This window comes from Pleurotus ostreatus (genome assembly GCF_014466165.1).
Source record: "Pleurotus ostreatus strain PC9 chromosome Unknown scaffold_8, whole genome shotgun sequence".
Classification (NCBI taxonomy): Eukaryota; Fungi; Basidiomycota; class Agaricomycetes; order Agaricales; family Pleurotaceae; genus Pleurotus; species Pleurotus ostreatus.
This window is the reverse complement of record NW_023503163.1, coordinates 1,686,594-1,711,742: the sequence shown is the minus strand read 5'-3', so window position 1 is coordinate 1,711,742 and position 25,149 is coordinate 1,686,594. Positions and strand designations below refer to the sequence as shown.

Here is a 25,149-nt window from a genome sequence, read left to right as displayed (position 1 = left end):
CTAATGAAGCCGAACTTTTTCATCACGACACCGAGAAGTCAAAATAGGGGTTCAATTCAGTATCCCTCTCGCCCAACGGCCTCTTGTTGAAGCTCTGGTTGCAAGCTGTATTATATCCAATAACTCCTCAACATCACAGTACAGAAAACAATATTCAGAGCCGCAACTAGTTACTCCAAGAAGGCTTTGTAGCTCATATCCACATCTATTGACGCCTCCCTCGTCGCCTTTCTAGCTCAATCGGATAGAGCGTCAGACTTTTACAGAGAGGTGAATCTGAAGGCTGCGAGTTCGACCCTCGCGAGAGGCTACTGGGAGAAATATGTCTTCTTTTTGCTTTTGCACTCGACAGAAAGCATTCTTGGCGCTTTGGCTTGCTGCTGGCACTGTGACGGTGAAACTCTTCACAAAGACACGTCAATGGGATATCTCCAGTACTAAATTAGATATTATGCAGTGAGCCTACTGACTAGGGTGGCCACGCCTTGACAGGCAACCCCTCCCAGTCATCATAAAAGAACGGGCTCTGCTCGCAATGTTTCTATAGCTTAATTTACTAGGTTTCCTTAGGTGAGACCTTATCCCCACATCGTTGAAGTTATTGTAACCCCACTGACTCATGTTCTCGCTCAGTTGTCCTAGTACTCGTTAAAATGTGGTTTCCCATCTTCATGGCCGCTGGTGCCCTCGCTGTGCTCGCCGCAGCACGTCCAACACCTCACACCGGTACATTAGATTCACATTTGGAAATCACACCTCCAAATCCTCACGCTACGCCCCTTGTTCCGTCAACGCAACCGCTGATACATCCCCCCAAATGGGACACTGAGCAAATAAAATCAATACATGAGAAGATCACATCGATGTTATTAGCGGCAAGCGCAAAGGGAAAGGAGGGCTCTGTTTGATTATGGTACGTCGAATACTTTCCTCGAAAGTTCTTAGGAAGCATGAGGACGAATCCTAGATTCTGATCAAAATGGGTAGGAGCCGAGTTGCTTGACCGCTTCATCCTTCGGGCTCTTCAGGAGCATCGCTTATTTATTGAATTATCTCTCAAGCGTTTCTGTGATGGGAAGGCTGGAGTTGTGAGCCAAAGGTTATGAGCGATATATTTTATTCAACCACTACGACCCCAGTTATGACGGAAATACATGCTGCGTTGAAAATTAGCGTGGACCGTCTCCGTTCAATGTACAAGATTTTCGCTATTTCGCGACAGCGCCCTGTGTCGAAAGGCGATGGACTCGGGCCAGCCAGAGCTGCCAGAAGAGCCCCTATGTAAGAACCTTTGTGGCTATTGCGAGTCAAGGAGATTCACAAGGTAAGTCTCCCTTGTACAAGGTCATCCTTGACTAATGTTTCCTGCTGGGTGTAGCATAGGAATCCAGTTCGTCGCTTCCTGTGACTGGCACCTTCCATCAAGTTCCCTGAGGGTCGAGTGTCTTAGGGCCTTCACAGTAATCAGGCAAGAGCCATACCTGCATGCAATTACCATTTATCCCCGCCCAACTTACACATATAGACTTCCAATGGTGGTGAAGTCGTTCTGCCTGCACCGACTCGCGAGGCTGATATACTGACCCTCGACCTGCCCCTCTCGTATGCCTATTTGACAACTTTCCGCAGGATGCAATATGGTCACTGGACCACGGGCCTTGGAGGGGCGTCATAAGAATATCGTGGTGGCCATTGACCGTATAAGATCCACCTAAATGAAGGACCATATCATTTGCACTCAGGGCCATTCCTTACATGTTCATACCTTACGACTTGCCTGTTTTTAAGTTATCAGCCCATCAGCCTGTTACTTCCTTCATAGTGTCGTGTATAGTAATTATCAGTGTATATTCAGATAATGGATGCGACGAATATATAATCATCGAAGTGTAACCTTGTCTCATTGTCTGGAGTAATTGAGTGAGTAGTGCGCCCGGCGTCAGGGGGAACAATGGTCTTTATTACGTAAGGCATTTTCGACGAAACCCTCAGTATTTCCATTGTTTATACTGCACTTTCACTTCAAGTCGTTTCCGACATCCATTCTCCCGACGGCAACTCCACTCGTATGGTGGAAACACGCCGAAAAAGCAGAGCCAATGCTGCTCGCTCGTCCCCGCCATTTAGCGAGCATGGTCTCGAGGTTGAATTACCAGAAGACCTCGACCAAGACACTCTTTCCGCTCTGCTCCCGGACACCAATATCGCCACCGTGACGTCTGAAACAGTAATATCAATCTACCGTGCTCTCCTTCTACACACGTCCGAGTTGGATGCTGCTCAGAGGGAACTTGACCAGGCACGCGCTGAGGTGGAGAGGAAGGATGTTGAGCTGGATCAGGCGCTCCAGGACCGCGAGACTATATCCAAAGACTTGGAGGTGTCGCTGGAGGACGTACAGAACGGTCTAAATCAAATGCAAGATGAACGAGATAAACTTGGTATGTCCTTATGACTTCCTCTTGTGCCTTCCGTATTGACTGGTGGCAATAGCTACGTCAAACGCGGCACTTCGGGAGCAGCTCAAGACATTGACGAGTTCGCAATCCGTTTCTTCGTCTGAACTCGAGTCTCTGAAGAGTCGCGTCGAGGACACGGAGCGCGAGAAACGTGATCTGGTGAATGTCATTAGTCGCCTCAAGCAAGAGGGCACCCAACAAGAGGGTATGTCGTAATGGTGTGCGCAAGGTGCTTCGCGCTTACATTTGTTTAGAGGAGATTCAGAATCTTCGCTCGAACCTCAAGGAAGCCAGACAGGAACACCAGACGTTGGAGGCAACGGTGCGGGAACTGCGCTCGTCCGAGACTTCGACCAAGGTGCGTGGCACGCACGGCTCTTCACGCTATATCTCACGTTCTTTCAGTTCAAACTCGAAACTCTCAGCCAACAATTGGATCTGGCTCAAAGCGAGGTGGAACGTACGAACGCCGAGCTTTCCACCAAATCAGAGGAATTTGCCAAATACCGTCGCGAAAAGCATACCGAAATCGTTTCTCTTCAAGCACAATGTGATTCGCTGACACAGAGTAACCTATCTGCGCAAACGACACTCAAAGCTCTGCAATCTTCTCACTCGTCGCAATCTCACCAACTTACGCAGACGCTCGCTCGTGTCCAAGACCTTACTGGGCAGCTTGCTGAGCAGGAGGCAACCTACGCCAGCGAAGCAAGTGGTCTGCGTCGTCTCGTTGCGATGATGGAGGAGAGGGAGAAGCAAGCGAAGGCAATTGTCGAAGGTATCGAGAGTGAATGGGCTGATGTCGGAGAGAAGGCAGAGAAGAGGGAGGCTACACTGAAGGAGGAGATTGAGCGAGAGAGAAAGTCGAGGGAAGCTGCAGAGAAGAGGGTCGATGAACTGGAAACCGTGCTGGATCGCATGAACAGAGGAGAATTGCCGATTCTCGGTGGTTCTCCAGGGACCCCAATGCGGACCCCTGGAGGTCCTACTGATCCACTTACGCAAAGTATGATGGGACTCAGTCCCACCGTTGCAATGGCTAGCAAGGCCCAGAGGAGCGGCAAGACATTCACAGAGGTCTATGCCGACTACGTTCGCCTGCAGGAGCAGTTCGCGCAGAAGTGCTCTGAGTATGATCATATGGACCGTACACTCTCTGCCGTACTCGCCCAGATTGAAGAGAGGGTAGGTTGTATCCTTTCTGAGACTCGTCAGTTTTGACATTGCTTGTAGGCACCTATCCTGTCGCAACAACGCGCAGAATACGAACGCTTGCAATCTGAGGCTGCTCAACTCTCGTCTCAACTATCTCAAGCCCTTTCGGAGCGGGACGCGAAGGCGGCTTTCGCACAGGAAACTTCCCAGAAACTCACCAAGTCTACTCGCGAGAACGATCTCCTCCAGAAGCAGCTTGATGACCTTGGTCGGCAAGTTCAAATTCTACTCAAAGAAATTGCTCGACGAGACGACCCCATGATTCCTTCGGACGAAGAACTGGAACAAACACCTTTGGAACCAGCGGCGAACATTGAAGCTGTCATCACCAACAACCTCGTCCTGTTCCGTTCAATTCATTCCCTCCAATCACAGAACCAAAAGCTTCTCCGCATTGTCCGGGAACTCGGTGACAAACTTGAGTCGGAAGAACGGGATTACAAGGAATCGATGCAGAAGGAGCAGCAAGAAGCGGTCGCCGAGGCACACGAGGCTATGAAAGATCTTATGAAGCAACTTGAGGTCCAGAAGAAGTCGAGCGAGAATATCATCCAAGCCTACGTGAAGGAGCGCGACACGCTAAGGATCATGCTTGCGAAGGCTGAAGCCCGTACGGGATCCGTTAATGGGGTTAGTGCAGGCATCAATGGTCTCCACGAAGGCGTCCCAGATATGTCTGGCGACTCTAATGCGGCGAAGGAATTGGAAGAGGTTCAGCACCAATTCGAAGCTTACCGGACAGAAATGAGTGTCGACTCTGTGCGACTTAGGGAAGAGGTCGTTGAGGCTCAACGGGAATCTGGACGCCTTGGTGCGGAATTGGCTAAAGCCCACGCGAAGATTGAGTTCTTAACTGGTACGTACGCGTTACGTGCGGCCTTTTCGGTACCCTCACTTATTCTTCTTCGGGATATAGATCGTCAACGTATGAGCCAAGAACAATCTGCCATGCATAGTCGGGAACTGGAAACGGCCACGAAGCGCAATCAACAGCTGTATGACCAATGGACGCGAATGGATATCGAATGTGCAAGAGCAACTGAAGACCTCCAGATTGCTCACGGCCACCTTGAACAGCTTCGAACCGAATGTGCCAACCTTCGCGCAGAGAAGAAGATCTGGGAGGTAAGTCGTACTTTCCATGGCATCCCAACGTGACCCAATATCCGAGCGCAGAGTGTACAATCTCGGTTACTTCAAGAGAACAAAACGCTGGCCATGGAACGCTCGCACCTGTCGGATTTGATGACCAATGTGCAGAAAATGCACAACGACTTGGAAAGATCTGGTGAAAACGATAGACGACGCCTTGAGAGCCAGCTACAGCATCTTGAGTCTCAGACGTGGGTCCTATCTTCTTCGGTTTATGACCGTATCTAAACCTAGGTTTAGCCAAGATCTCCGAACGCAAGTCAACCAAGAGAGGGACACCGTCCGACATATCACGCTTCAGAAAGATATCGAGCTGAAGGAACTGCACAATCGAATTGACAGATCCGTAAGTATTCCCTACATCTTATACGTGATCTGTTACTGAGAACTGCCCTTCATAGGTCTTGGAATTGTCTAAGACTCGCGAATCATTAGTTGGCGCGGAAACTAGCAAGAAACATCTGGAAGAGCGTGTAGAAGAACTGACCAAGAACCTTCAAGGCAGCGTCGAGAAACTTTCAGTTTATGAACGTCGTACGACCACCACTGATGGAACCGCTCCGAACGTGGACCCCAGTCTCAGTCGTGAACAACAACTCGAAGTGGAAGTAGCCGAGCTTCGGTGCGTTTGCATCACCAATATAGTCTTTTAACTTGGAGCTGATATTTGCCCCTCGTAGCTCATCCCTTAAGATCGTCGAAGTCGATCTTGCGACCGCCCGAAGCCATGTTCAACAGTTCCAAGAAATCTCAGAGGCCAACGAAGCGGCTCTGGCTTCTTTGAATGGCACATACGACGATTACAGGGCCTCTACAGAAGCACAAATCGCTAGACAAGATGTTCGTCACTTTGTTCACTATCCTTGCTTACACTGACTCCATTATCAGTCTGAACGTGCTGCGTTGGAGGAGAAGCTGAAGATTGCCCAAGAGGAACTCTTGCAGCTGCGTGCGACATACGCTGAGCTTCAAAAGACGCTCGAAAGCGAACGAACCGCTTGGCTCAATGACAAGAAAACGCTCGAAGACACTATCGTAGACATGTCGACTTCCGAAAAGAGCTCTGAGAGTGATAGAACTTCGAGAGAGAACGAGTACAGGCAACAAGAACAGCGAGCCAAGGTGAGCAATCGTCTGGCTATCTAAGTAGGTCGACTCAATTATGCGATGCAGGCTGCCGAAGAAAGATACTCCAATGAGGTGGTCGCTCATGCCGAATCCATCAAGGCCATTGATAACCTCCGCAAAGAATTGTCAACTGCCCAAGGAACTGCCAGAGAAAACGCAACTCTTGCTGAGACAGCGAAAGCTAACTTGAAGGCTTCTGAGGAAAGTTGGAAGCATCAGAAAGGCGCCCTGGACAAGGAGGTCGCCGGTCTCAAAGCACGGTATGTGTTCAGCCATATGTTGCCAACAAACATTAAACGTCTCCACCTTAGCTGTGAAGATCTTTCTTCACAAAATGCAATCCTACATCAACATCTTGAATCTGTTAGCTCCCAAGCGGCTCGAATCCGACAGACTGCCGATGCTGCACCGTCATCTAATGAAGGCGAAGCCGGTGACGATGCGGATGCGAAACTCTCTGAGTTACGGTCCGTTGTTGCATACCTGCGGAAGGAGAAGGAGATTGTAGATCTTCAGCTGGAGTTGAGCAAGCAAGAGAACGCTCGCCTCAAGACCCAGATCGACCATCTTTCTCAGAATCTTGGCGAGACTCGCAAGACGTTATCTGAGGTAATCACGTGGTCCACCTGGTCTTCGTCTTCGTTCTAACTCAATTTCCTAGGAAAGAGAGCGTGCTCTGGAGGCAACAGCTTCCGCTAGTCAACATGCTGAGCTTGTTGAGCGGATCAACCAACTCAATATCCTAAGGGAGAGCAACGCTACTCTTCGTGCGGATTGCGAGGCTCATGCAAAGCGGTCTCGCGACCTTGAAGCGAAGTTACAGAAGCTGTCGTCTGAGCTTGATCCTGCCAAAGAGCAAGCACGCATCGCACGAGCTGAATTGGAGGCCTCCGAAGCACACGTCAAACGTCTCCAAGAAGAGAGTGGCAAGTGGAAGGAACGAAACTCGCAGCTACTTAGCAAGGTTCGTATATTCGACCCTGACGCGCTCCATCGTTGACCTTGTTCTAGTATGACCGGATTGATCCAGCTGAAGTTCAAGCCTTGAAAGACGAGATTGAGCAACTCAAGATTGCGAAAGCGCAACTCGAGGAAGCCGCTGGGGAACATGACAAAGCGCTGCAAGACCAAGTCCAGAAAGTGTGTATAGGTACCAACTTCTGTGACTGACGATTTACACGCCCTTCTGTCAGACCACTACACTGGAGGATAATCTCAAGGCACATAAAGAGAGGCATAAAGCGACGGTTGACAGTGCCAGGGCAAGGCTAGCCACGTTGACTAGTGAACGAAACACCTTCCGGGAGAAATCCACGGCGCTGGAAGCTGAAAGGGCGACCCTGCAGACCTCCTTGAATGAAATGCTAGCATCTGGTGCTCAAGCATCTTCCGATTCATCCGATCAAGCCAGTATAATTGTCAGCCTTCCTTTTCCAATGCTCGCCTTTGTGGCTGATTTCTGAACGATAGGCGGAGTTACGCGCCGAGCGAGATAAGCTCAAAGCTGCTCTAGACGCAGCTACAGCTAACCCTCCTGCTGCCCCTGCTGCGATTGACCATCTCTCAGACGCAGAGAAAGCGGAAATCATTAAAGCCCGTGATGAGGCGCTTCTTAAACTTAAGGTATGTGTTCTCGGTGAATGAGGCGCTTTATGTTACAAGAGATTGAATTCCTCAACAGGAAGCGACTGAACAGGCCCAGAAGGCTCAGGCAGAGCTCGTTGGTTTCCGCCGTTCTAATGTGAGTTTCTGGCATTTTCGCTTGTGATATCTTCCTCAATATTTCGATAGGAAAAATTCCAGGCTAGGATTCAAGAGATGGCGAAGGCCCGAGCTGCAGAGAGTGAACGAATGCAAGCTCAGCAGGCCGCCGCGGTGGCCGCAGCTGTGGAGAAGGCTAAGGCGGAAGCGCAGGCATCCGGATCCGGAAGCTCGCAGCCCTCAGAAGAGCTGGCTAAGCAACACTCTGCAGAACTCAAAGCGCTGGAAGAACGTCTTGTGTCGAAGCACCAGGAAGAACTGAAAACTGCATTAGCCGCGGCCGAAGCCGCGAAGAAAGAAATGCCCGCCGAATCCAGCACTAACGAGGCCGCCACAAAGGACGCCATCGCCGCTGCTATTTCTGAACACGACAAAGAGCTGCAAGCGAAGCACGCTGAAGAAATCACTCAAGCTGTAGAACGAGGCCGACTAGAGCTGGCGGCGAAATCTAAACTTAAGGACGCTCAGCTTATCAAGGCCCAAAAGCGAGTGAAGGACCTAGAAGCCCAGATTCTCTCGTGGAAACAGGCCGGCGTGCTGCCCGACGCTCCACCCACCACCCCCGTGGCTGCCACCGGCGCCGCCGCCCCGCCACCCACCCCTGTGGCGACAACACAGAAACCTCCGGCACCTGGCCCAGCCAAAACCGTCCCTCCCGCATCCACCGCCCCTGTCGCGTCCACATCAACAGCGCCCGCTCAGAACGCGTTGCCTCGAAAGCCGGCGGCAGGCGCGACGGCACCAGGCGCAGGTCGCGGGCGAGCGCTACAGACCGCTGTATCAGCCGTGCGAGGCCGTGGGGGCGCTCCTGCTCGTGGCCGTGGCGCTGGCAATGGTCCTGCGCGCCCACCACCTGCAGCAGCAGCGACAGCAGCACCTGCGAAAGAACAGATCTCTATACAGGGGGCAGGGAAACGGACTCGGGAAGAGGGCGAAGTGTCGGGTGACGATTCTCTGGCTAAGCGACTAAAGCCCGCTGATAGCACGCCATCGGCGAGGGCGACCCCTCCAGTGCAAATTCGACGTCCTGCTCCTTCATAGTGTATTGTACTTGGATTTCTGTATTCCTATTTCATGGACTTGTTTGCATTTATCGTACATTAGCTATCGTATACACTCGTCGTGATTATGGTTAGACGACACAGCTCTTTGCTTTGTTGTTTTGTTAGAATTTCAGACCGAGCCGGGAGAGGAAGACTAAGCCCATGGATGCTTGGAATGGGTCCGTGTCCGCAAGAGTTGCGTCTGTCAGGCGGTCAATGACGAGGTGTCCGATTGGTGTAACTTGACCTTCGCTACCAATGAGCTCGAATGGCGTGTTAGGAGAGCGGTGGTACGCGGAGAGAATGTCGTGGATAACAGTTAAGTGCTTGAGCGGAGCCCTTTTAGCGTCTAAAATGTCTTCGAAGCCGTAAATTTCTTGTGCTGATGAGTTATCAAACTGAGGAGGGCCCGGAAAGCGCAGCCCCGGACTTGAAAAGGCTAGAGACGAGTACGATTGTGACGCGCCAGATGCAGATTGGTCATGAGGGAATAGTTGGCGTGAGTCGTGGCACTCCAGGTTCGAATGTCCAGTTCCAATCTCCCGATCAGTTTGAGAAGGTAGTAAGCTCAACCCCGGATCTCTAGGGCCTTGTAAGGTAATCTTAGCGGTCCCCCAGTTTGGGTGCTGGTTTTCGGCGAGCTGATTGTTCATGGACTGATTCTGACGATGCATACGCAAATTGAACTCGGAGAAGAGGCTGCTTAGAAGCGTTGTGACCGAGGGCAGAGTAAGTTGGACATTAGCAATAGAAGCCTGACGAGCGTCCGGTTCAGAATTAGCAGCATGTTCGTGACCCAGGCCAGCCGTTTGTAAGAGTAGGTTATGCGCATGAGAGTTTTGTAACGTTCGCAGAGGCCTTGATGACGCCGAGGAACTGGACATAGATTCTGCGTTACAGTATTGTTGCTGCGCAGGCAGGGGAGTGGGGTCAATGGTGATGGGCGATGATAATAAGCTCATGCATTCGGCGTACTCCTCCTTAATCAACGTTAGAGAAGGGGAACCGGTACCCTTGTTTGACTTGGGTAGATTGGGGTCCGACTCCATAAGCGTCTTGAGTAAGCTACGTTTCGCCTTTCGTGCCTTGGCTTTTGACTTGAGCTGCTTCTTTTCCAGAGAGTCGTTACGGACAGGAGTTAAGTCACCAATCGCAGGGTTGATGAGTGCATCCTGGGGCTCTGCCTTCGCTTCCAGGGTAGGAGTTGATATTGATTGCGCAGCGTTCTGAATCTGAGTCTTTTCTTTCCTTGCCGTTTTGCGTCGTTCGCGAGAGAACCAGTCGGCAATCCATTTGCTCGGGCTATAATCGACTCAGACAAACGGCATCGACCTGAAATTTGGCGCATACATACAGCCCCGTTTGCTCTTCTAATGTCGACAACACTTGTTTGCTCGTAAACGTGTCGAACTGGTACTTGTATGCAGCGCGAAGTATTTTTGCTTGGTCGTTAGATGCGCGTGTACGGGGCTTTAGCGCTGTCTGAAGGAGACTCTCGTCCGTTGTCGACATTATTGGTGGTGGTTCTGATCCAAGAGGTAAATGAATAGGCGCGCCTACACACCTGATGTTATCAGTTTGTGTCATGTGATCATGGCTGAATCGAGGTTCCTTCCTGTCCTCGACACAGATCGGTGAACACCAATTTGTAGACACGTCTAGGTGAACTCTCCTCTTAGAGTAAATCCAGAGAGAGCTCTCTGGAAAGCGTGGAAGCGAATTTCCGTTACTTTGGAACCAAGCGCACTCTGATTCGAACGGTAAGCCGTAAACATAGACACAAAACTGTCAGTCATTTCAAGGAGAAGGTCAGAATGCAGGCCCTAGTTATCAATGTCAACGAGTGAATGTAAGCTAAAGGGCATCGCCCAGTGAAGATGAAGGGGGCAGTACTGCGCGAAGGTTGGATCATAAGGCAGCCCCCTCCGTAGAGATGACACTGCACAGTTCGAAGGCTTTGTAGAGCAACATTAGGTGTCCCTACGGCGAGATGACTTCGATGCCTGTATTCGAAGCATGTACGGCGCGTACGCTATCCTCGTTGGTACGAGTTGAATATCAGCACATAAAAGACTGCGCGTTGTGCGACCGATATGTTTGAGCGCGCAAGTCCTCCTCCTCTGTGACTGGACAAGCCCACCGCCTTACTCCACATATAGCAAAGCCGCGTCATCGACAACCAGAAGCGCAGGTGGTTCCTAGTGATGGTGTGAGCCTTCGGAATCATACATTACGGGTAGTACGTACATATCCCAATTGATCAACCCGGTCAAGTACTTGAGTTCGGACCTTTCGTCGCAGAACTTTCTGAGATTATGATGCTGTCATATCGCTCCCGTAGGGTCTCCAAGGCATCGTTCGTGCCTAGATACATACCTAGTCAGACTCGGCGCAAAGTATTAATATCTAACGGAGAACTTACTGCGCACTTGTGATGAAACGATAGATCCCCAACTTTCTTTTACCAATGGGAGCAAAGCGGAGATCCGGCACAGGTTGTTGGTCGATTATTGGAAGTGAGAGAATATCATGGCTCGGAATGATTCGACCTGATCCTGGAGGGACATCAGGTCTGATATAGTTTCATACTTATGGAACTCACCGTTCGCTCGCAGGTAGGGTATCTAATCTACATACCCTTCATTAGAATCATCAATGTGTCATGTATTCCTCGTATTCAGAAAGTCCCTTGAACCATGGTCGTAGATGATGGAACTTCAGCTTGGCTAGTATTAGTTGAACGTAACATTGTATCAGAGGCCCATATCCTTGTGAGTAGCGTCAGATATGAGTATCAACGTGGATAAGATCAATAGACCTTGCTGGCTATCAGTACCGACTGTCCATGCACACGTTAGCCATCCGTCTGGCCATGCGCCTCTTCATGGTCTCAAGTAGAAGACCGAGCTGTGTTACAATGCAAAGTCAATTGGAGACTCACAACTGGGTGTCCCTCTTGCAGCACTTTGTGAACCGTAACCAAAGCTTTGAATGTCTGTACTTCGTTTGCCAATATAGGTTGTACCCGCAGTCCACTCCAGAATGATATCGACGAATCTTACTGCGGACGTATACCTGTTTGGGCGCAGTCTCTTCTGGCTTAATGGCCTTCTTGATGTTTATTCCGAGCTCATAGTCTTCCTTGTCCTTGTCCAGGGGTCCGATGAGGTGGTGCGTCTCATCGCCATCTGTGTCATATGTTGAATATGTTTGACTCTGACGCGTCTGACCAACGTTCAACCTGGCGGGGAGATATCAGCGAGTGTGAGACTGCAACGACATGAGTCTGCGTACATTTCAGCAATTGTTTAGAGGTCCCAGGCAGTGAGCAGGAAATAAGAGCAGTAGATGCTGCGGGAACCTCAGTGATAACCATGTTTCCGATCTGCAGGGTAAGTTGCGCGCTACCCAGACTGCGCGTAGCAGTAACGCGTTATGAATTATGTATCACGTGCATTCTTGAAGTCCAACAACTGCGAGACCGCGACCAGTTCACCGACATCCAACAGCATCTGTAGAATTGTTCATAATTCTCATTTTCTCATTCGCTTTCCTTTGTTTTCATATCTTCCTCCTTAAGAAACCATGTCTTTCTTCAATTCGATTGGGTAAGTCTTTGGCATACTCATCAGCTACTCATTTTCTTGAGATCGCACGTTCTGCAGGCGTTCTATGACTCGCAATGCCCCGAGGGGGCCTAAAAGATCCCCAACGCCGACATCTGCAACGTTTCCCCCAGCTGACCCGCATCCCCCGAACCCTGTTTCCCCTGCCCCGGTCTCACGGCCTTTGTATCTGGCAAGTCCTTTCGTCGAGGCAACACTTGTGAAGGGCCAATTCAAGACGATCGTTATGCTGCCGAAATATGTGGATATAATGGAATGGGTAGCTGTGAATAGTACGAGCCCTCATATTTGTTCGTTCCCCTCTAGGCTGATGCTTGACACCAGTGTTCGACTTCTACACGAACATAAACGAATTCTATGGCGTTATTGCTGAGTGCTGTACACAACAGACTTGTCCTACGATGTCTGCCGGCCCTAGGTACGTCGTTGTGATCGTGGATGTCAATGATCTCGGTGTTTAGCTGGATCTAGCTTGAACTATACATGGATCAACAATGATCGCAAAAGTGTCAACCTCCCTGCGCCTACTTACATCGACTATGTCATGACATGGGTTCAGAATCTCTTGGATGATGAAAATACATTCCCCACGAAGTCAGGTGCGTCTAACGCTGATCATGATTGTCGCGCTACTTCATCAATGCCAAATTGTGCCAGGCCGTGACTTCCCCCAATCCTTCCCGTCGACCATTAAGCACGTCTATCGCCAGCTTCTTAGAGTCATTGCGCACATATATCACGCCCATTATCCCCAGATACTACACCTCAGGTCTGAGCCCCACTTCAACTCTCTGTTTGCACACTTCCTAGCCTTCGGGCGTGAATACGAGCTACTCGAAGTGAAGGACTTGAAAGGATCGGCATCCGCACCCGTCGGCATAGGCGCACTATGGGAACGCTGGAAGGAAATGGGCATTCTAGAAGGTTAACGTCTGCTATCTACACTTGCCACACCGGATCTGGTTATCTGTGGTATCTTCGCCCGACGCTTTTGTATCTCGTGTATTCGTATTGCATTGGTTCTGAACCAAGCGGTAAGCCCGCGTAAATCTCGTTCTATTGGCTTGGTATCCTACATACATCTGGACTGCTGATCCTTGGGTCAGCCTTCTCAGTGCTCTAGTTTTTCTTGTCCGCGGGCGTCTTCGCTTTCTTTGGCTGCGGTAGTCCGGCATTGATCTTCGCAACCATCTCTGGCGAGAGAGTGAAGCCTGGGGGCAGCGAAGGGGGCGCGGGGGGCTTGGGTTTGGGTGCCGGAGGTAGTCCGGCATTGATTTGCGCAACTATCTTCGGCGGGAGAGTGAAGCCTGGGGGCAGCGGAGGGGGAGCGGGGGGCTTGGGTTTGGGAACTGGTGGTAGTCCGGCATTGATTTGCGCAACTATCTTCGGCGGGAGAGTGAAGCCGGGGGGCAGCGGAGGGGGCGCGGGGGGCTTGGGTTTGGGAACTGGTGGTAGTCCGGCATTGATCTTCGCAACCATCTCCGGCGGGAGAGTGAAGCCGGGGGGCAGTGAGGGAGGGGCAGTGCCCTCCGGCGTTGGAAGTGCAGCAGCGGACATAGCGCAGGCAAAAACTACAGTCAAGATCATTGTGCGCATCTTGTGAACTGATTTGAGTCAGCTACGGTTGAGTATGCTATGACGGTCCTGTACTCACCGAGGAGACAGTAGCTGATGTATGAGGGAGCAACACTGGCCATAGCACTTCCTTTATGATGATTCGTCGCTGGTCATTGCCAGCGGGGTCACTCTAACTAATTCCCTGGTACAGGCTGTAGCTTGGAATAGTGGGCTACCTAGTCGTGATCGCCAGTCCAATGATCTCTAGACTCTGAAAATATTGCTTCCGAAGCCCCTTGTACTAATGGTAAGTGTATTCACCGAACGTGATCCATATTAGTATGAACTATCAGTAACTCACGAATGCGGTCCAGTGTGAGATCTCTGGCATGTTCGTTTTATTGGATGATTAGGTAGGCGCCTGGATAGAAAGTCATATACTCATATATATCATTATATCTACGCAAAACCACTGCTAATCCTGTTTGCTGCAACTCATCTCGTACTTCATAGCGCCGTTCCTCAGTTGTAGGGTTTGTCTCCTACCCAAGCGATGGGAGCCTTGACATGCACTTCTGGGCTATCGGTGTCGTTCTTCGGAATATAGGCATCGTCGATCTGAATATCAGTCTCCGGCCTGAACAAGAGACAATGCGTAGATCCACCAAAGTGGAACATCCCGATTTCCTGGCCTTTGGAAACTGCATCTCCTTCCTTCACCGTCATCTCGCAAGTGGAAACCTCCGCCATCCCAACACCTATGAAGCAGATTAACCCGATTCGAGGGTCTTTCGCGCGAATGAAAATAAGGCAGCGGGTAGCCATGGACGTGATGAATGCCTGGGAAAGGTTAGGACCAGCGGGGTCCGGGCCGTCGCCGTCTATATCACCTTCAAAGCTCTCAGTAGGAGACTCGGCGTAGTACGTCCCCGGGACCAAGACGGTTTTCACTACAACTCCGTTTACGGGACTGTGCCAGCGATGATACTTGGTGGCGCTCAAGAACGCTTGGTAGATGGTCCCACCGACGAACTGAGACGCGTATGGGTCATTATTCAGCATGTGGATGACAGAGTATGGTTGTCCCTTGAGCCAGAATCGGTCGCGAGCTTGGACATGGGTAGCGACACGGTAGACCGATGACTCGCAAGCGCTGTGGACGATAGCGTCGTTATCAACAAGCTCGGCATCGATCTCTCTCTGGCCAGGCTGGAAAAGCCTGGTGAAAAATCCATCCCACGACGTGAATCCGTAATGCCCTGAAGGGTCGTCGGGGTCGCAGACATATGTCTGGGCAAAGTTTGGAAACTGTTCGAGGGCAGATGGGCCGAACCACCCGTTCTCGGCGTTGGTAAGAACGGCGGTGGATGCGTAGGAAGTCAGGTATGTAGTCCAAACATCGAACATCTTCTTGAACTGAGCATTGACTGCAGGGCTGATGAACATTGCATATCCCGCGTCAGTTCCCATCGGCCAGTCGAGGACTGCGTTGATGGGGAAACCGACAAGGTCATTTGCCGATGGGTTCTCGGGATCGTAATGCCATTCTGGCGCTTCGCTGATGATGACATTGAGAAGGTTCAACATCGTCATGTAGTCCTTGATCTGCACAGTTGAATTCAGTGCGAGCGGGGCGGCGAATAGCAGTGTGGGCTCACCTGGGGCGTGCCCGTGGGGTCATTCTCGTAGTCAGGGGGAATCTGAGCGAACATCTCGTGGAATCCTTTATAAATCTCGGGGGTGTCTTCGATTAATCGACGGAATTCGCAGATGACTGAGTTCCAGCTGCCCGAGTTAGCCTCAGGATCACCAGCTTGCGCTAACTTCTTGGTGAGCCACGATGCTAGGACATGCTTGTCTTGGGGCATCCATCCTCCGAATTGGCCGACGCGATTACGAACAAGATGACGAGACATCGGTAAGGGGTAGTTCTGAAAGTGAGTCGCGTCAGTTAGATTTCAAGCACAACAGGTTGAGTGACTAACCGAGAGAAAGCTTGTGGAATGTTTGCTGTATGGCTAGGCTGGAAGACAAGACTCTTTATGTGTTTTGAATGGGTTGAACGAGAAGCGCATACGTGCGACAAGGTGCGCTTGGAATATACAGCACCCTTGAGCGATGCTGTTGTGGAGAAGCGAAAAAGAGTCGGGGGTGGAACCTCGCCGTGGGTGGATACTCATGTCGAAATAACTTTATGTGCCCAAGTTGCCTTTCTATGGATCCCGTATATAGCAACTGAATTGAATTCCGGGGGACTCGGAGTGTTCGAACCGTCTGTAGCGATCAACAGTGACCATATGACACGGAGAGGAAGATCTGATGAGTCGAAACTTGAGATCATGAGAGGCTAGTAAGAGATCAGTGCTCAGACCGTCGTGCAGCTACTAGTCGTATAGCACAGCCGTACGTCAGTAACACGCACCAAGGGCTGGCTTCAGCCTTCAGCGTCAACTGGTGTGTGGCGGAGAAGAAATCTGATCCGGAGTTTAAACCTTAGCCCGATTAGGCTCAGTGCCTTCAACATTCAACGTCAACCTTCAACGGTGTTCACTGATCGGTGTTTATTGGGTAAGTTCTAAACATTAGCCAGTGTTTGTCGTGATGATCCACTACCAAAATTTCCGCATTTCCAGCTCCTCCTTGTATCATTAAGTAATGGCGTTCCCGCATAAACGTTCAAGTCGTGACCGACGTTGTCGCCACGAAACTTTGCGATGCTGGCTTCTCTTCCATCCTAGCTGTGGAGTGGGTCTTCCAACGCGTGGGTCGTTTGTTGTACTTGATACAACGCGGGCAAACCTTGGATTACAAAATCGTCACAAACCTCTGTACAGAAAACGAGGCGTCAGTTCCAATAAGTGGCGTAGCAGATATATTCACCTTGTATGTATGCTGGAATGCACGAGTGTTTCGGAAAGGTCGTCCTCATGATCCAGAATTCGCTTCAGGGTGAAGTCCACATCGAGCACATTTGCTTTCAACAACTCAGCAAACCCCTTCTCCAGATTCGCCACCTCTCGTCCTTCAGCAGCACGCGATTCATTGACATCGGACAAACCCTTGACAATTGCGCCTGCTTCCATTTCCACCGTGACGTTCAAGGTGATGTTCTTTAGGTTTCCATGTTCGCAGACCCGTAGCTTTTGTAGGAAATGAGAAAGCATTTCGTAGTCCGATAGTGTCGGATACAGTCCATCTGACAAGTCATCTTCTGGCATGTAGTTTTGGTTCACAATGTTGATTGTAAGCGCCTGTATGGAACGGGGAGACGGGAGGCGGTTGATGCAATCTTTAACCCAAGTAAAAGGTTCATAGTACGAGTCAACGGACTCCGCTGTTAGACGGATTGTCACCGCAGATGGCTGAATAGTTGTACCGAAGTCAGGGATACAGCCGTCCGATCCGACTAAACAAGTAGTATAAGTAAGATGATCAGATGGTCTGATCAAGACATACCTCGCACTTCGAGTTCTGATAAACTGGCGGGGACCCATGGCGGCAATACCCAAGGTTCGGAATCTTCATATTCGACACACAATCGTTCGAGATTGGGGCACTCGATGAAAGCCTTGGATTGGAACATTGGGTGGAGCGCATATATCAAGTCCACACTTCGAAGATACGCCAAACATTTGCTGTTATTTGATGGTGCGTTCACCCTCGAATCTCGCAAATCTCGCAAATCGATCTCCTCGAGTATCAGTTCCTCGATGGTCGCAGGGAGCACGCTGAGGAGATCAGAGGCATCCGTAGCAAAGAGGCAATCACGTAAAACCAACTTGCGAAGGCGAGGGGCGGCAAGCAGAGAGGCGATTCCAAGTGGCGCCAAGGCCACTCGATCCGGGAGCCAAGCATCAAGGTGCAACTCACACAAGTTCTTCAGCCGCCCGAAACACTCTGGTAACCAATCTGCAGCGGTGCAGCAAGGATCCCACTCAAAGTGAAGTTTACGTATATACTCGCTGAGGTGGGGAGCTTGGAAGTGAAGGAAAGAGAGTGGGGCGGCGGGGTTGCTGAAATCGATTATGCAAATCGTGTGGAAGATGTGCGAGCGGCAGATGGTGTTCCAAGTGTGAGACACCAGAGAACCAGCAGTAAGAGTCGAGGATATCGATGGGCAGCGTCGGTCCCCCTTTGAGCGATGAGCATCCGCAGCAAAACTGATGATTTTGGCAATCAGTTCAACAGGGAGTAGTTCGGGTTTGGACGAGATGCAAGGATTCTCGGGTTCAGTGGTTGTCATTGGCGAGAACGGAGAAAGACCAAGGCGACCAGCGCCTATGGTCGCTCAGCTCAAATACCTCCGAGAAATTATGGAGACGTGATTTCTCCCACAGCCTCCACGTGCAGGCTGCCTGACGTCTATATCATCTCAGTGCAAAACCAGCTCTCATTCAGCAAATTATCATGTTCAGGTACGACCGATTCATTATATGAGAACCGCAGTCGTTGATAACAACCAACCAGTAGCCGACCGAATCTGAACAGTGGCAATCGCGGGCGTAGACGACCGTCTCCAACGCTGAACATCCCCCTTTCGCCCAACCAGAACAGCATGCTGCCTTCGCCAGTTCTTGCTTCGCCTGGGGGATCGCCAGGGGACAGTGCGAACCAGAAACCCTTGTACATGTCTCGACCATTTGTAGACGCAGCGTTGGTGAAGGGGAACTTCAAGACCATCGTCAGATTACCGAAATACGTGGACATAATGGAATGGGTGGCTGTTAACAGTAAGTCTCAGTCTCGTGCCACAATGCGATTGCTGATGTTTGCTTGATGTCAGTCTATGATTTCTACACGAACTTGAACGAGTTCTATGGTGTTCTGACGGAATGCTGCACACAGCAATCTTGCGCCACGATGTCGGGTGGCCCTAGGTATTATATTTCCCCTTCAATCGACGCGCTGGTCGTCTGACGAGTTGTGGCTACTGAAGACTCAATTATACTTGGATCAACCAAGATCGAAGACAAGTATCCCTCCCCGCGCCTACATATATCGACTATGTCATGACCTCCATTCAAAATCTGATAGACGATGAGAACGTCTTCCCCACCAAGACAAGTAAACCATTCTTCCCTTCTTCTCATCCTACCCGCTCACACTGCGACTAGACCAGGAATTCCACCAGTCTTTCCCGACGACAGTCAAGCATATCTACCGCCAACTCCTCCGCGTCTTCGCGCACATATATCACGCACATTACCCACAGATCCTGCACCTACGCGCGGAACCTCACTTCAACTCCCTCTTCGCGCATTTCCTGGCCTTTGGTCGCGAGTACGAGCTTCTGGAAGTCAAGGACATCAGAGGCGATCCAAATACTCCCGTTGGCGTTGGCGCGCTCTGGGAACGATGGACGGAGATGGGTATCCTCGCCGCGTGATAACGTGTACATCGATACCCGAATATTTCCCTTACTCACCATGGATACACATTTACCTACGTAGTTACCACATTTACCTACGTAGTTACCACATTTTGGATACCAGATATTACTCGTCCCTCATTTCATGATTCCAACGTCAAGTATATTTCCTAAACCCATCCCTAAGGCTAGCCAGAGCCCAAATTTAACGAAAGTGGTCAAAATACAGTTTCAATGTCGTCGCCCATCGAGGGGATTCACTTATAGGAACATAGCCAATGCCAGGGTGATGCAAGCAAGTACGCTGACAGCACTGCGATCGATGGAGGAAGCACTATTGCCGGCAGGTGCAGACGCTGACGGTGAAGTACCAGCACTGGTAGCTGACCCGGTTGCGGCAGATCCAGTTGCGGCACCGCCAGTTGCAGCAGCCTGTAAAGGAGCCGACTCAATATAGACAACCCAACAACCGGAACATCGGACTCACCTTGAACTGGTCGAATGTCTTATCAGCCGTCGGGTTGATAGCGAAAACCATGCCTCGTGTGCAATGTCTTGGAAGCGAAAGAAAAGGAGTAAATTCCCTGCTCAATTCTCGTTGCGATGGAGATACTTACGGTTGTTGTGCACAGTAAAACCAAAGAGGGTTGGAGGCGTTGTTGATTGTGATGCTCCATTGCGGGAAGGCAGTGGCCCCAGCTGCAACAGGCATGTACCCGGAATCGACACCCTGGGTGGGGGTGGTCATCCTTTGACAGGGGTTGGCGAATGTAGATTGGGTAACCGTCTGGTAGGGGCGGGGTTTAAGCTGGGGCTAAGGATGTAGAGTCGGCGAAAATGCTCTTACATGGTTCTTCGACACACTGAAATCGTCGTTGAATATTGCTTTTAGATAAACGAGGACCAGAAAACCACTCACAATTGGAAAGCGACGACATCTCCATTCTTAGCCGTGACACTGTGATAGGCAGAAAGAATCAGTGCAACGCTCCAAAATCCTGGGGGTAGACTTTGAAGTCAATTCTCACAAGGGTGGGTCGTAAGCCAGCCCGTTATCTTTGCCCACAATGACGGTGAACTGCTCCGCAAGCACAGCAGTGAAAGAAGCGAAAAGAGCGATAGCGACAAAGAAACGCATTTTCAAGATGAGAATTTCGAAACGAAGGAAATGGGAAGGAATACAATCGAGCCTAGTAGAACATGGATCTGAATCAATAACTGGATGTTGACTTCACAATGGTGAAAGCACTCACGCTGCTCGTTGATGGGGAATCAGAGGAATAAGAATAGAACGAGGATCAGTCTACGTGGCTGTGCCTTCTTTTATCGGAGCAGGTTATTTGGTCTGGAAGCCACTGGCAAGCATGCCCTGAGTTCAGCATAAATGGCGCTTCCCCCATCTACGCTGAGCCCCGGTGGTATTGTCTAAAGTAGTCAAGCCCCTTGAGGTGAGGGCATGTCTGTTGCGAGTGTTACGAAACACAATGCTCAATGTGTCCGACTCTAGAACGAGAAGGGCCCGGAGGACGGCAAGATCAACCAAGAATTCTACTTCACTATTGTGCGCCTTTGACGGTCTTTGGGAATGCGTCGTCGGCCATCGACGATGGTGGTCAGGTGGTAGAGATGCCGAGAACAATAGAAGAGTGCTCAGTCCGAAAACGAAGGCGAGAGTCTGAGACCTCATATCACTTGATGCTTGGCATCTACTCCCAGCCTGTACATGACCCGCTGCACTCAAGAATCCCAGCTAATATCCCTCGCGCGTAGGGGGTGGGATGCTTCGTCGATAGCTAGACAACCCTGCCTTGCATATCTAGATTCCGAACACCCTTCCCTCATCTTCGTGCATGAACATTCTTTCATGACGGTGCATTATCAGGCAATGCATGTAGATAAAGAGGTTCAGCACATTAGCGAAAACGGCGGCGGGGGAAAGATGCAGGAGAAGAAATAAAGTGTACGATGGGGAGACGCGACGCGTTTTGTCAGTTTGACACTGTTTGAAATCAAGCTCGTCAGCATGGGCAAAGGCCGCTTTCTGCTGGAACTCATTGCCAGCCTCATCGCTGCTTGATCGCGTCGGGATATCGATGCCCAGCTACCTGCCAAACTTCTGCACCTCATAGTCGCGCTCGTCGACCGTCAGGGTGCTATTCGTGTCTCGGGAGCTGCATCTAATTGCGGAGCAATTTTTCTATGCTGATATTCACTTCACGAGTATCCCATCTTCTTGCGCGTACGATAACAGAATCCCTTGGTAACCGAATCGGGCGTCTCGTGCAGAGGATTACACTAGCACCCTCCAGCTTCATGGGGGACAAATATCGGGGCATCTACGAACTCATACGCCAACGACTTCCCAACGTGCGATATTTGGATATCGGTAGGGGAGGATATAGAACATCACCCTTCTTATACGAAGAAGACTTTATTTTCGCTGAGAATATCACAGCAGACTATACGAGTGTCGCTCGATTCATGGAGTCTCAGCTCCTAATCGAGCACTTGACTCTTAGTCTACGGTTCGTGGGGGGTCTGCACATCCATCGTGAAAGCCTTCAGAAGCTCTCTCCATTCCGCGTCAAGTATCATACTAGGACGACATATCACACATCTGAGGATCAACTCGAACGCCCAATGCGATCCATTGGTCGAACCTACCAAACATTGACTTAAAAGCACTTCGAAATGTGGTGGTCTTCGCTGTGGACTTCATCAAATTCGACGACTTGGTAAAGTTGGTTGGCCGCAGAACCTAGAACGCCCGCAATCGACCCCCTCCGTGAGTCGTATTTGATGCGCGCAGAACATGATCATGATGCATTGACCCGAATTAGACCGCATCAAGGAAGGTTGCTACACTCACAGCACCGAGGCTCCGTTACCTTCGTTTTGATGCCCAATGGAACGCTTGCCGGAGCGACCCATCTCGTTACCACGATGGGGTCAGGAGCACCTTCGACGCTATGCCAGGTCTTTCCTGCATTAGCATTAGCAGAAGATTCAACGCGAATGTTCCTCGTCCCCCTCTCGACTACGATTTTTTCTTTCGGACGATTCCAGTGGTGAGGCTCCGCTACCGTCATAGACATCCATCGCCGTCACAGTGGTGGGAGGACTGGGAGGCAGAGTATGATGCGGTCCCAGCCGACGGATGCCACGGTGAAGTACTCTAGACTACAGAAGATGATGCCGTTCAGCGTGAATGACGCTTATTTCCATGCCTGTATTTCTTGTCAGTCACTGCATTCCTGGCACCTGCCACCGTACCCTCGTGGAGAAATGACGTTCACATTACTACAGAATCGCCGTCAATCCGAGTTCGCATATCAGTAGCTCATGTACCAAGTTCGAATGCGCCTTCTGTTGCCGTTGCCAAAGAAAAGCACGCAACGGCGAGGTGGGTCTACTACTCATTGACAACGCCCTCGTGAGGTTCTTATATTGACAATGCCCAAATGGTGGCTCTATCATGAAAAATGTATCGTCTTCCATCATCTTGCTCTAGCGGGGCAGATCTAAGCTCTGACAGTTAAAAGTACTTATCCCAAAACCCCGAAGTCCCGTTATTCTTCGCCGCATACTGCTGTATACCCAACAACTTTGTGACCAAGTTGTACAGCTCGACGTTCCGGAAGCCTTCGATGATATGCGTATCATCTGGTACCGCTCGCCATACAGCATCGAGGCATGAGAGGAAGTGATACGCCGACAATCCAGAGCGCTGCAAAGCCTTCGCGACCGTGGAGAAGGGGCCTTGTGCGATGAAGACAGCACGCATCGAGGGTTCCATATTATCGTACCCGTGATTCTAAGCAGCAACGAACAAGTTAGCAGGTTGTTTGATTTGCCTATAACACAGTATGGTTGCATACCCCTGCACTCATCCCAGCAGTCCCTTGCTCATAGGTCGTGAGTGCATACCCAAGTTTCGGCACGACGTAGATCGGCGCAATCCTATCGCTATTCGAAAAGTGGTATCTCTTCGGCATCGTCTTGTGGGTGTACACGTCGAATTTATGACCGTTCGCTTCCGACGCTTGAATCAAGGTTTGCAGGTAATGTGTCTCGTTGGCCTGTGGGCGGAATCGTAAACCCATCGAAGGCCAGCCGTCTTCGTGTTCGATCATTTTTACGCCGTCAGCTCCGAGGATGTCGTCCATATATATGAACTCCGGTTGGCTCGTATCCGCCATGCCATGATCGCTGACGAAAATGGTATCGACTATGTCAGTAAGGTTGCGAGCCTGGAGTTCTGCGTGTAGATCTCTCGCGAAGCCGTCGATCTGTTGCAGCGTTCGCTGGGAGGATTCGTGTAATTGAGTAGAGGTCGGCGATGGTCCTCGAATATGACGGCGAAGCGACTCACGTTTACAGCGACGGACATCGGGCCGTTGGTATGCCCGGCATGATCAAGAGATTGGTCATATGCTAAAGAAAGAGGGCGCCTTAGCGACTTGTTGGTACTGGAGGAAGTTGCCGACGAACCAAGAATGAGCTGAGGTCGCTTGAGGAGCGGGAGATCTACCCAGGAAATAATCTGGTCGAGTTTCTCTTTCAACGGAACATTGTCCTGCAGGGATGTGATACTCCATACCATTGCATACTGATGGAAATCAGTGCTCACCTTCCATGGAACAAAGTAGGTGGACTCAACACCCGAGCTTGTCTTGGTTGGACCAAGCCTGGTTCAGTTCTAGGTTAGAGAAAGGATATGTATGTTGTGCATACGTACCACATGAGGTTCGCTGTGATCAACCCAGCCCGACGAGCAGTCTCCCACATCTACGTAGCGGGTCAAAAACCAAGTCAGGAAGCTTAAGGTCGCACTATACACGCACCGGTTCACCGAACCACCAAGAAGCATTCCGCCACGACTTTACATTACTGTAGTGGAACTCACTTCGGCTTGCTGGGTCCCAGAAATTCTAACTTAATTAGCATCTCGCCTAATTCATTAGTGAATAGTGGACGAACATTGGCAACGATCCCGTGAGATTCAGCGTAAAGCCCTGTCCTACAAGGTCAAGTCAGTTCAGAAACTAGAGAGGAGGCAGGGACATACATGAGCGTCCAGTGATTCCTGCGCGACACATTCGGGTTAAAGACGTCAAGGCCATTTGATGGTGACTTACGGAAACGTTAGCGTCTTCACACAATCTACGTTAATTGACACTTCTAAACAGTTAAAAAGGTGAACATACAGGAAATATAGGGCGCATGAACTTCGCTCTGATTCCCTGCTTGCTGATATTGAGTAAATGAGGCGTAAGCCCTCTATCCAGGTAGTCCGCGCTGAAACTCCCGTGAGTGTACGACCAGAGAACTCAAACAAAAAGAATGCACCGAAAGCCATCGATAGAAATGAGTACAACCGTCCGCTTGAAGTCATGCGTGCCATTTGACCTCAACTTCTCTCCAACGAACGTCTGGTTTGGGTGAGGTGGCAGCGGGATGAAGAGTCTCCGAACGAACACGAGCAGTGTTATGAGCACCACCACTATCCATTTGGTCTTCTTCCAGCATAAGGTGGGTGGCGTTTGGTTGTAGTCGGGGCTTCGAACTGCCTTATTGCTGTAGTCGGCACCGTGCACATCGAGCAGACATTTGGCTTCCTCCCCGTTCCGCGCCGAGTCTTCCCTCGTACTCCACATCGAAGATTCGTGGACATAGGCGCCGCCACACGAACCCGGCATGATCGACGTTCAGCAAGGGAATGAGTAAGTCGTTTCGGCCTGAGCCTGATCCGTTTATGGCGGACATTCACGGCGAGTGAAGCGCAGAGACTGCCGAGCGGTCGAACTCCTTCACGACGACCATCATAAATATCATGCATA

At 50.6% G+C, this 25,149-nt stretch overlaps 9 protein-coding genes and 1 non-coding gene across 10 annotated transcripts; 4 read left to right on the top strand and 6 right to left on the bottom strand.

Annotated features, from left to right (window-relative positions):
- Positions 1 to 225: 225 nt before the first annotated feature.
- Positions 226 to 310, top strand: PC9H_010907. The gene has a single exon. It is a non-coding gene; the product is annotated as a tRNA-Lys (tRNA).
- Positions 311 to 2,068: 1,758 nt separating this feature from the next.
- Positions 2,069 to 8,756, top strand: PC9H_010906 (uncharacterized protein; the record flags this gene model as incomplete). The annotated part of the gene is made up of 19 exons (XM_036780398.1): positions 2,069 to 2,441; positions 2,494 to 2,664; positions 2,714 to 2,817; positions 2,865 to 3,644; positions 3,693 to 4,530; positions 4,591 to 4,799; positions 4,935 to 5,017; positions 5,067 to 5,172; positions 5,228 to 5,448; positions 5,507 to 5,666; positions 5,715 to 5,948; positions 6,000 to 6,214; positions 6,266 to 6,563; positions 6,616 to 6,918; positions 6,966 to 7,094; positions 7,148 to 7,372; positions 7,425 to 7,577; positions 7,636 to 7,695; positions 7,746 to 8,756. 19 exons carry the CDS (start codon positions 2,069 to 2,071, stop codon positions 8,754 to 8,756), a joined length of 5,673 nt encoding a protein of 1,890 aa, XP_036627781.1.
- Positions 8,757 to 8,880: 124 nt separating this feature from the next.
- On the bottom strand, positions 8,881 to 10,270 carry PC9H_010905 (uncharacterized protein; the record flags this gene model as incomplete). Its single annotated transcript, XM_036780397.1, has 2 exons — positions 8,881 to 10,060; positions 10,113 to 10,270. 2 exons carry the CDS (start codon positions 10,268 to 10,270, stop codon positions 8,881 to 8,883), a joined length of 1,338 nt encoding a protein of 445 aa, XP_036627780.1.
- A 2,073-nt stretch (positions 10,271 to 12,343) lies between these two features.
- On the top strand, positions 12,344 to 13,313 carry MOB2_2 (Maintenance of ploidy protein mob2; the record flags this gene model as incomplete). Its single annotated transcript, XM_036780396.1, has 5 exons — positions 12,344 to 12,366; positions 12,424 to 12,656; positions 12,709 to 12,802; positions 12,856 to 12,983; positions 13,042 to 13,313. 5 exons carry the CDS (start codon positions 12,344 to 12,346, stop codon positions 13,311 to 13,313), a joined length of 750 nt encoding a protein of 249 aa, XP_036627779.1.
- A 190-nt stretch (positions 13,314 to 13,503) lies between these two features.
- Positions 13,504 to 14,081, bottom strand: PC9H_010903 (uncharacterized protein; the record flags this gene model as incomplete). Its single annotated transcript, XM_036780395.1, has 2 exons — positions 13,504 to 13,988; positions 14,039 to 14,081. The coding sequence occupies 2 exons, from the start codon at positions 14,079 to 14,081 to the stop codon at positions 13,504 to 13,506; spliced, it is 528 nt and encodes a 175-aa protein (XP_036627778.1).
- A 382-nt stretch (positions 14,082 to 14,463) lies between these two features.
- PC9H_010902 (uncharacterized protein) lies at positions 14,464 to 15,857 on the bottom strand (the record flags this gene model as incomplete). The annotated part of the gene is made up of 2 exons (XM_036780394.1): positions 14,464 to 15,546; positions 15,600 to 15,857. The coding sequence occupies 2 exons, from the start codon at positions 15,855 to 15,857 to the stop codon at positions 14,464 to 14,466; spliced, it is 1,341 nt and encodes a 446-aa protein (XP_036627777.1).
- A 900-nt stretch (positions 15,858 to 16,757) lies between these two features.
- On the bottom strand, positions 16,758 to 18,184 carry PC9H_010901 (uncharacterized protein; the record flags this gene model as incomplete). The annotated part of the gene is made up of 3 exons (XM_036780393.1): positions 16,758 to 16,767; positions 16,822 to 17,347; positions 17,398 to 18,184. The coding sequence occupies 3 exons, from the start codon at positions 18,182 to 18,184 to the stop codon at positions 16,758 to 16,760; spliced, it is 1,323 nt and encodes a 440-aa protein (XP_036627776.1).
- Positions 18,185 to 18,496: 312 nt separating this feature from the next.
- Positions 18,497 to 19,327, top strand: MOB2_1 (Maintenance of ploidy protein mob2; the record flags this gene model as incomplete). The annotated part of the gene is made up of 4 exons (XM_036780392.1): positions 18,497 to 18,671; positions 18,725 to 18,818; positions 18,878 to 19,005; positions 19,056 to 19,327. 4 exons carry the CDS (start codon positions 18,497 to 18,499, stop codon positions 19,325 to 19,327), a joined length of 669 nt encoding a protein of 222 aa, XP_036627775.1.
- A 243-nt stretch (positions 19,328 to 19,570) lies between these two features.
- Positions 19,571 to 20,447, bottom strand: PC9H_010899 (uncharacterized protein; the record flags this gene model as incomplete). Its single annotated transcript, XM_036780391.1, has 6 exons — positions 19,571 to 19,741; positions 19,797 to 19,863; positions 19,927 to 20,096; positions 20,157 to 20,172; positions 20,229 to 20,267; positions 20,338 to 20,447. 6 exons carry the CDS (start codon positions 20,445 to 20,447, stop codon positions 19,571 to 19,573), a joined length of 573 nt encoding a protein of 190 aa, XP_036627774.1.
- A 2,397-nt stretch (positions 20,448 to 22,844) lies between these two features.
- On the bottom strand, positions 22,845 to 25,008 carry PC9H_010898 (uncharacterized protein; the record flags this gene model as incomplete). Its single annotated transcript, XM_036780390.1, has 11 exons — positions 22,845 to 23,123; positions 23,188 to 23,613; positions 23,682 to 23,743; positions 23,801 to 23,885; positions 23,940 to 23,997; positions 24,048 to 24,097; positions 24,154 to 24,240; positions 24,290 to 24,329; positions 24,378 to 24,442; positions 24,517 to 24,607; positions 24,659 to 25,008. The coding sequence occupies 11 exons, from the start codon at positions 25,006 to 25,008 to the stop codon at positions 22,845 to 22,847; spliced, it is 1,593 nt and encodes a 530-aa protein (XP_036627773.1).
- Positions 25,009 to 25,149: the final 141 nt, after the last annotated feature.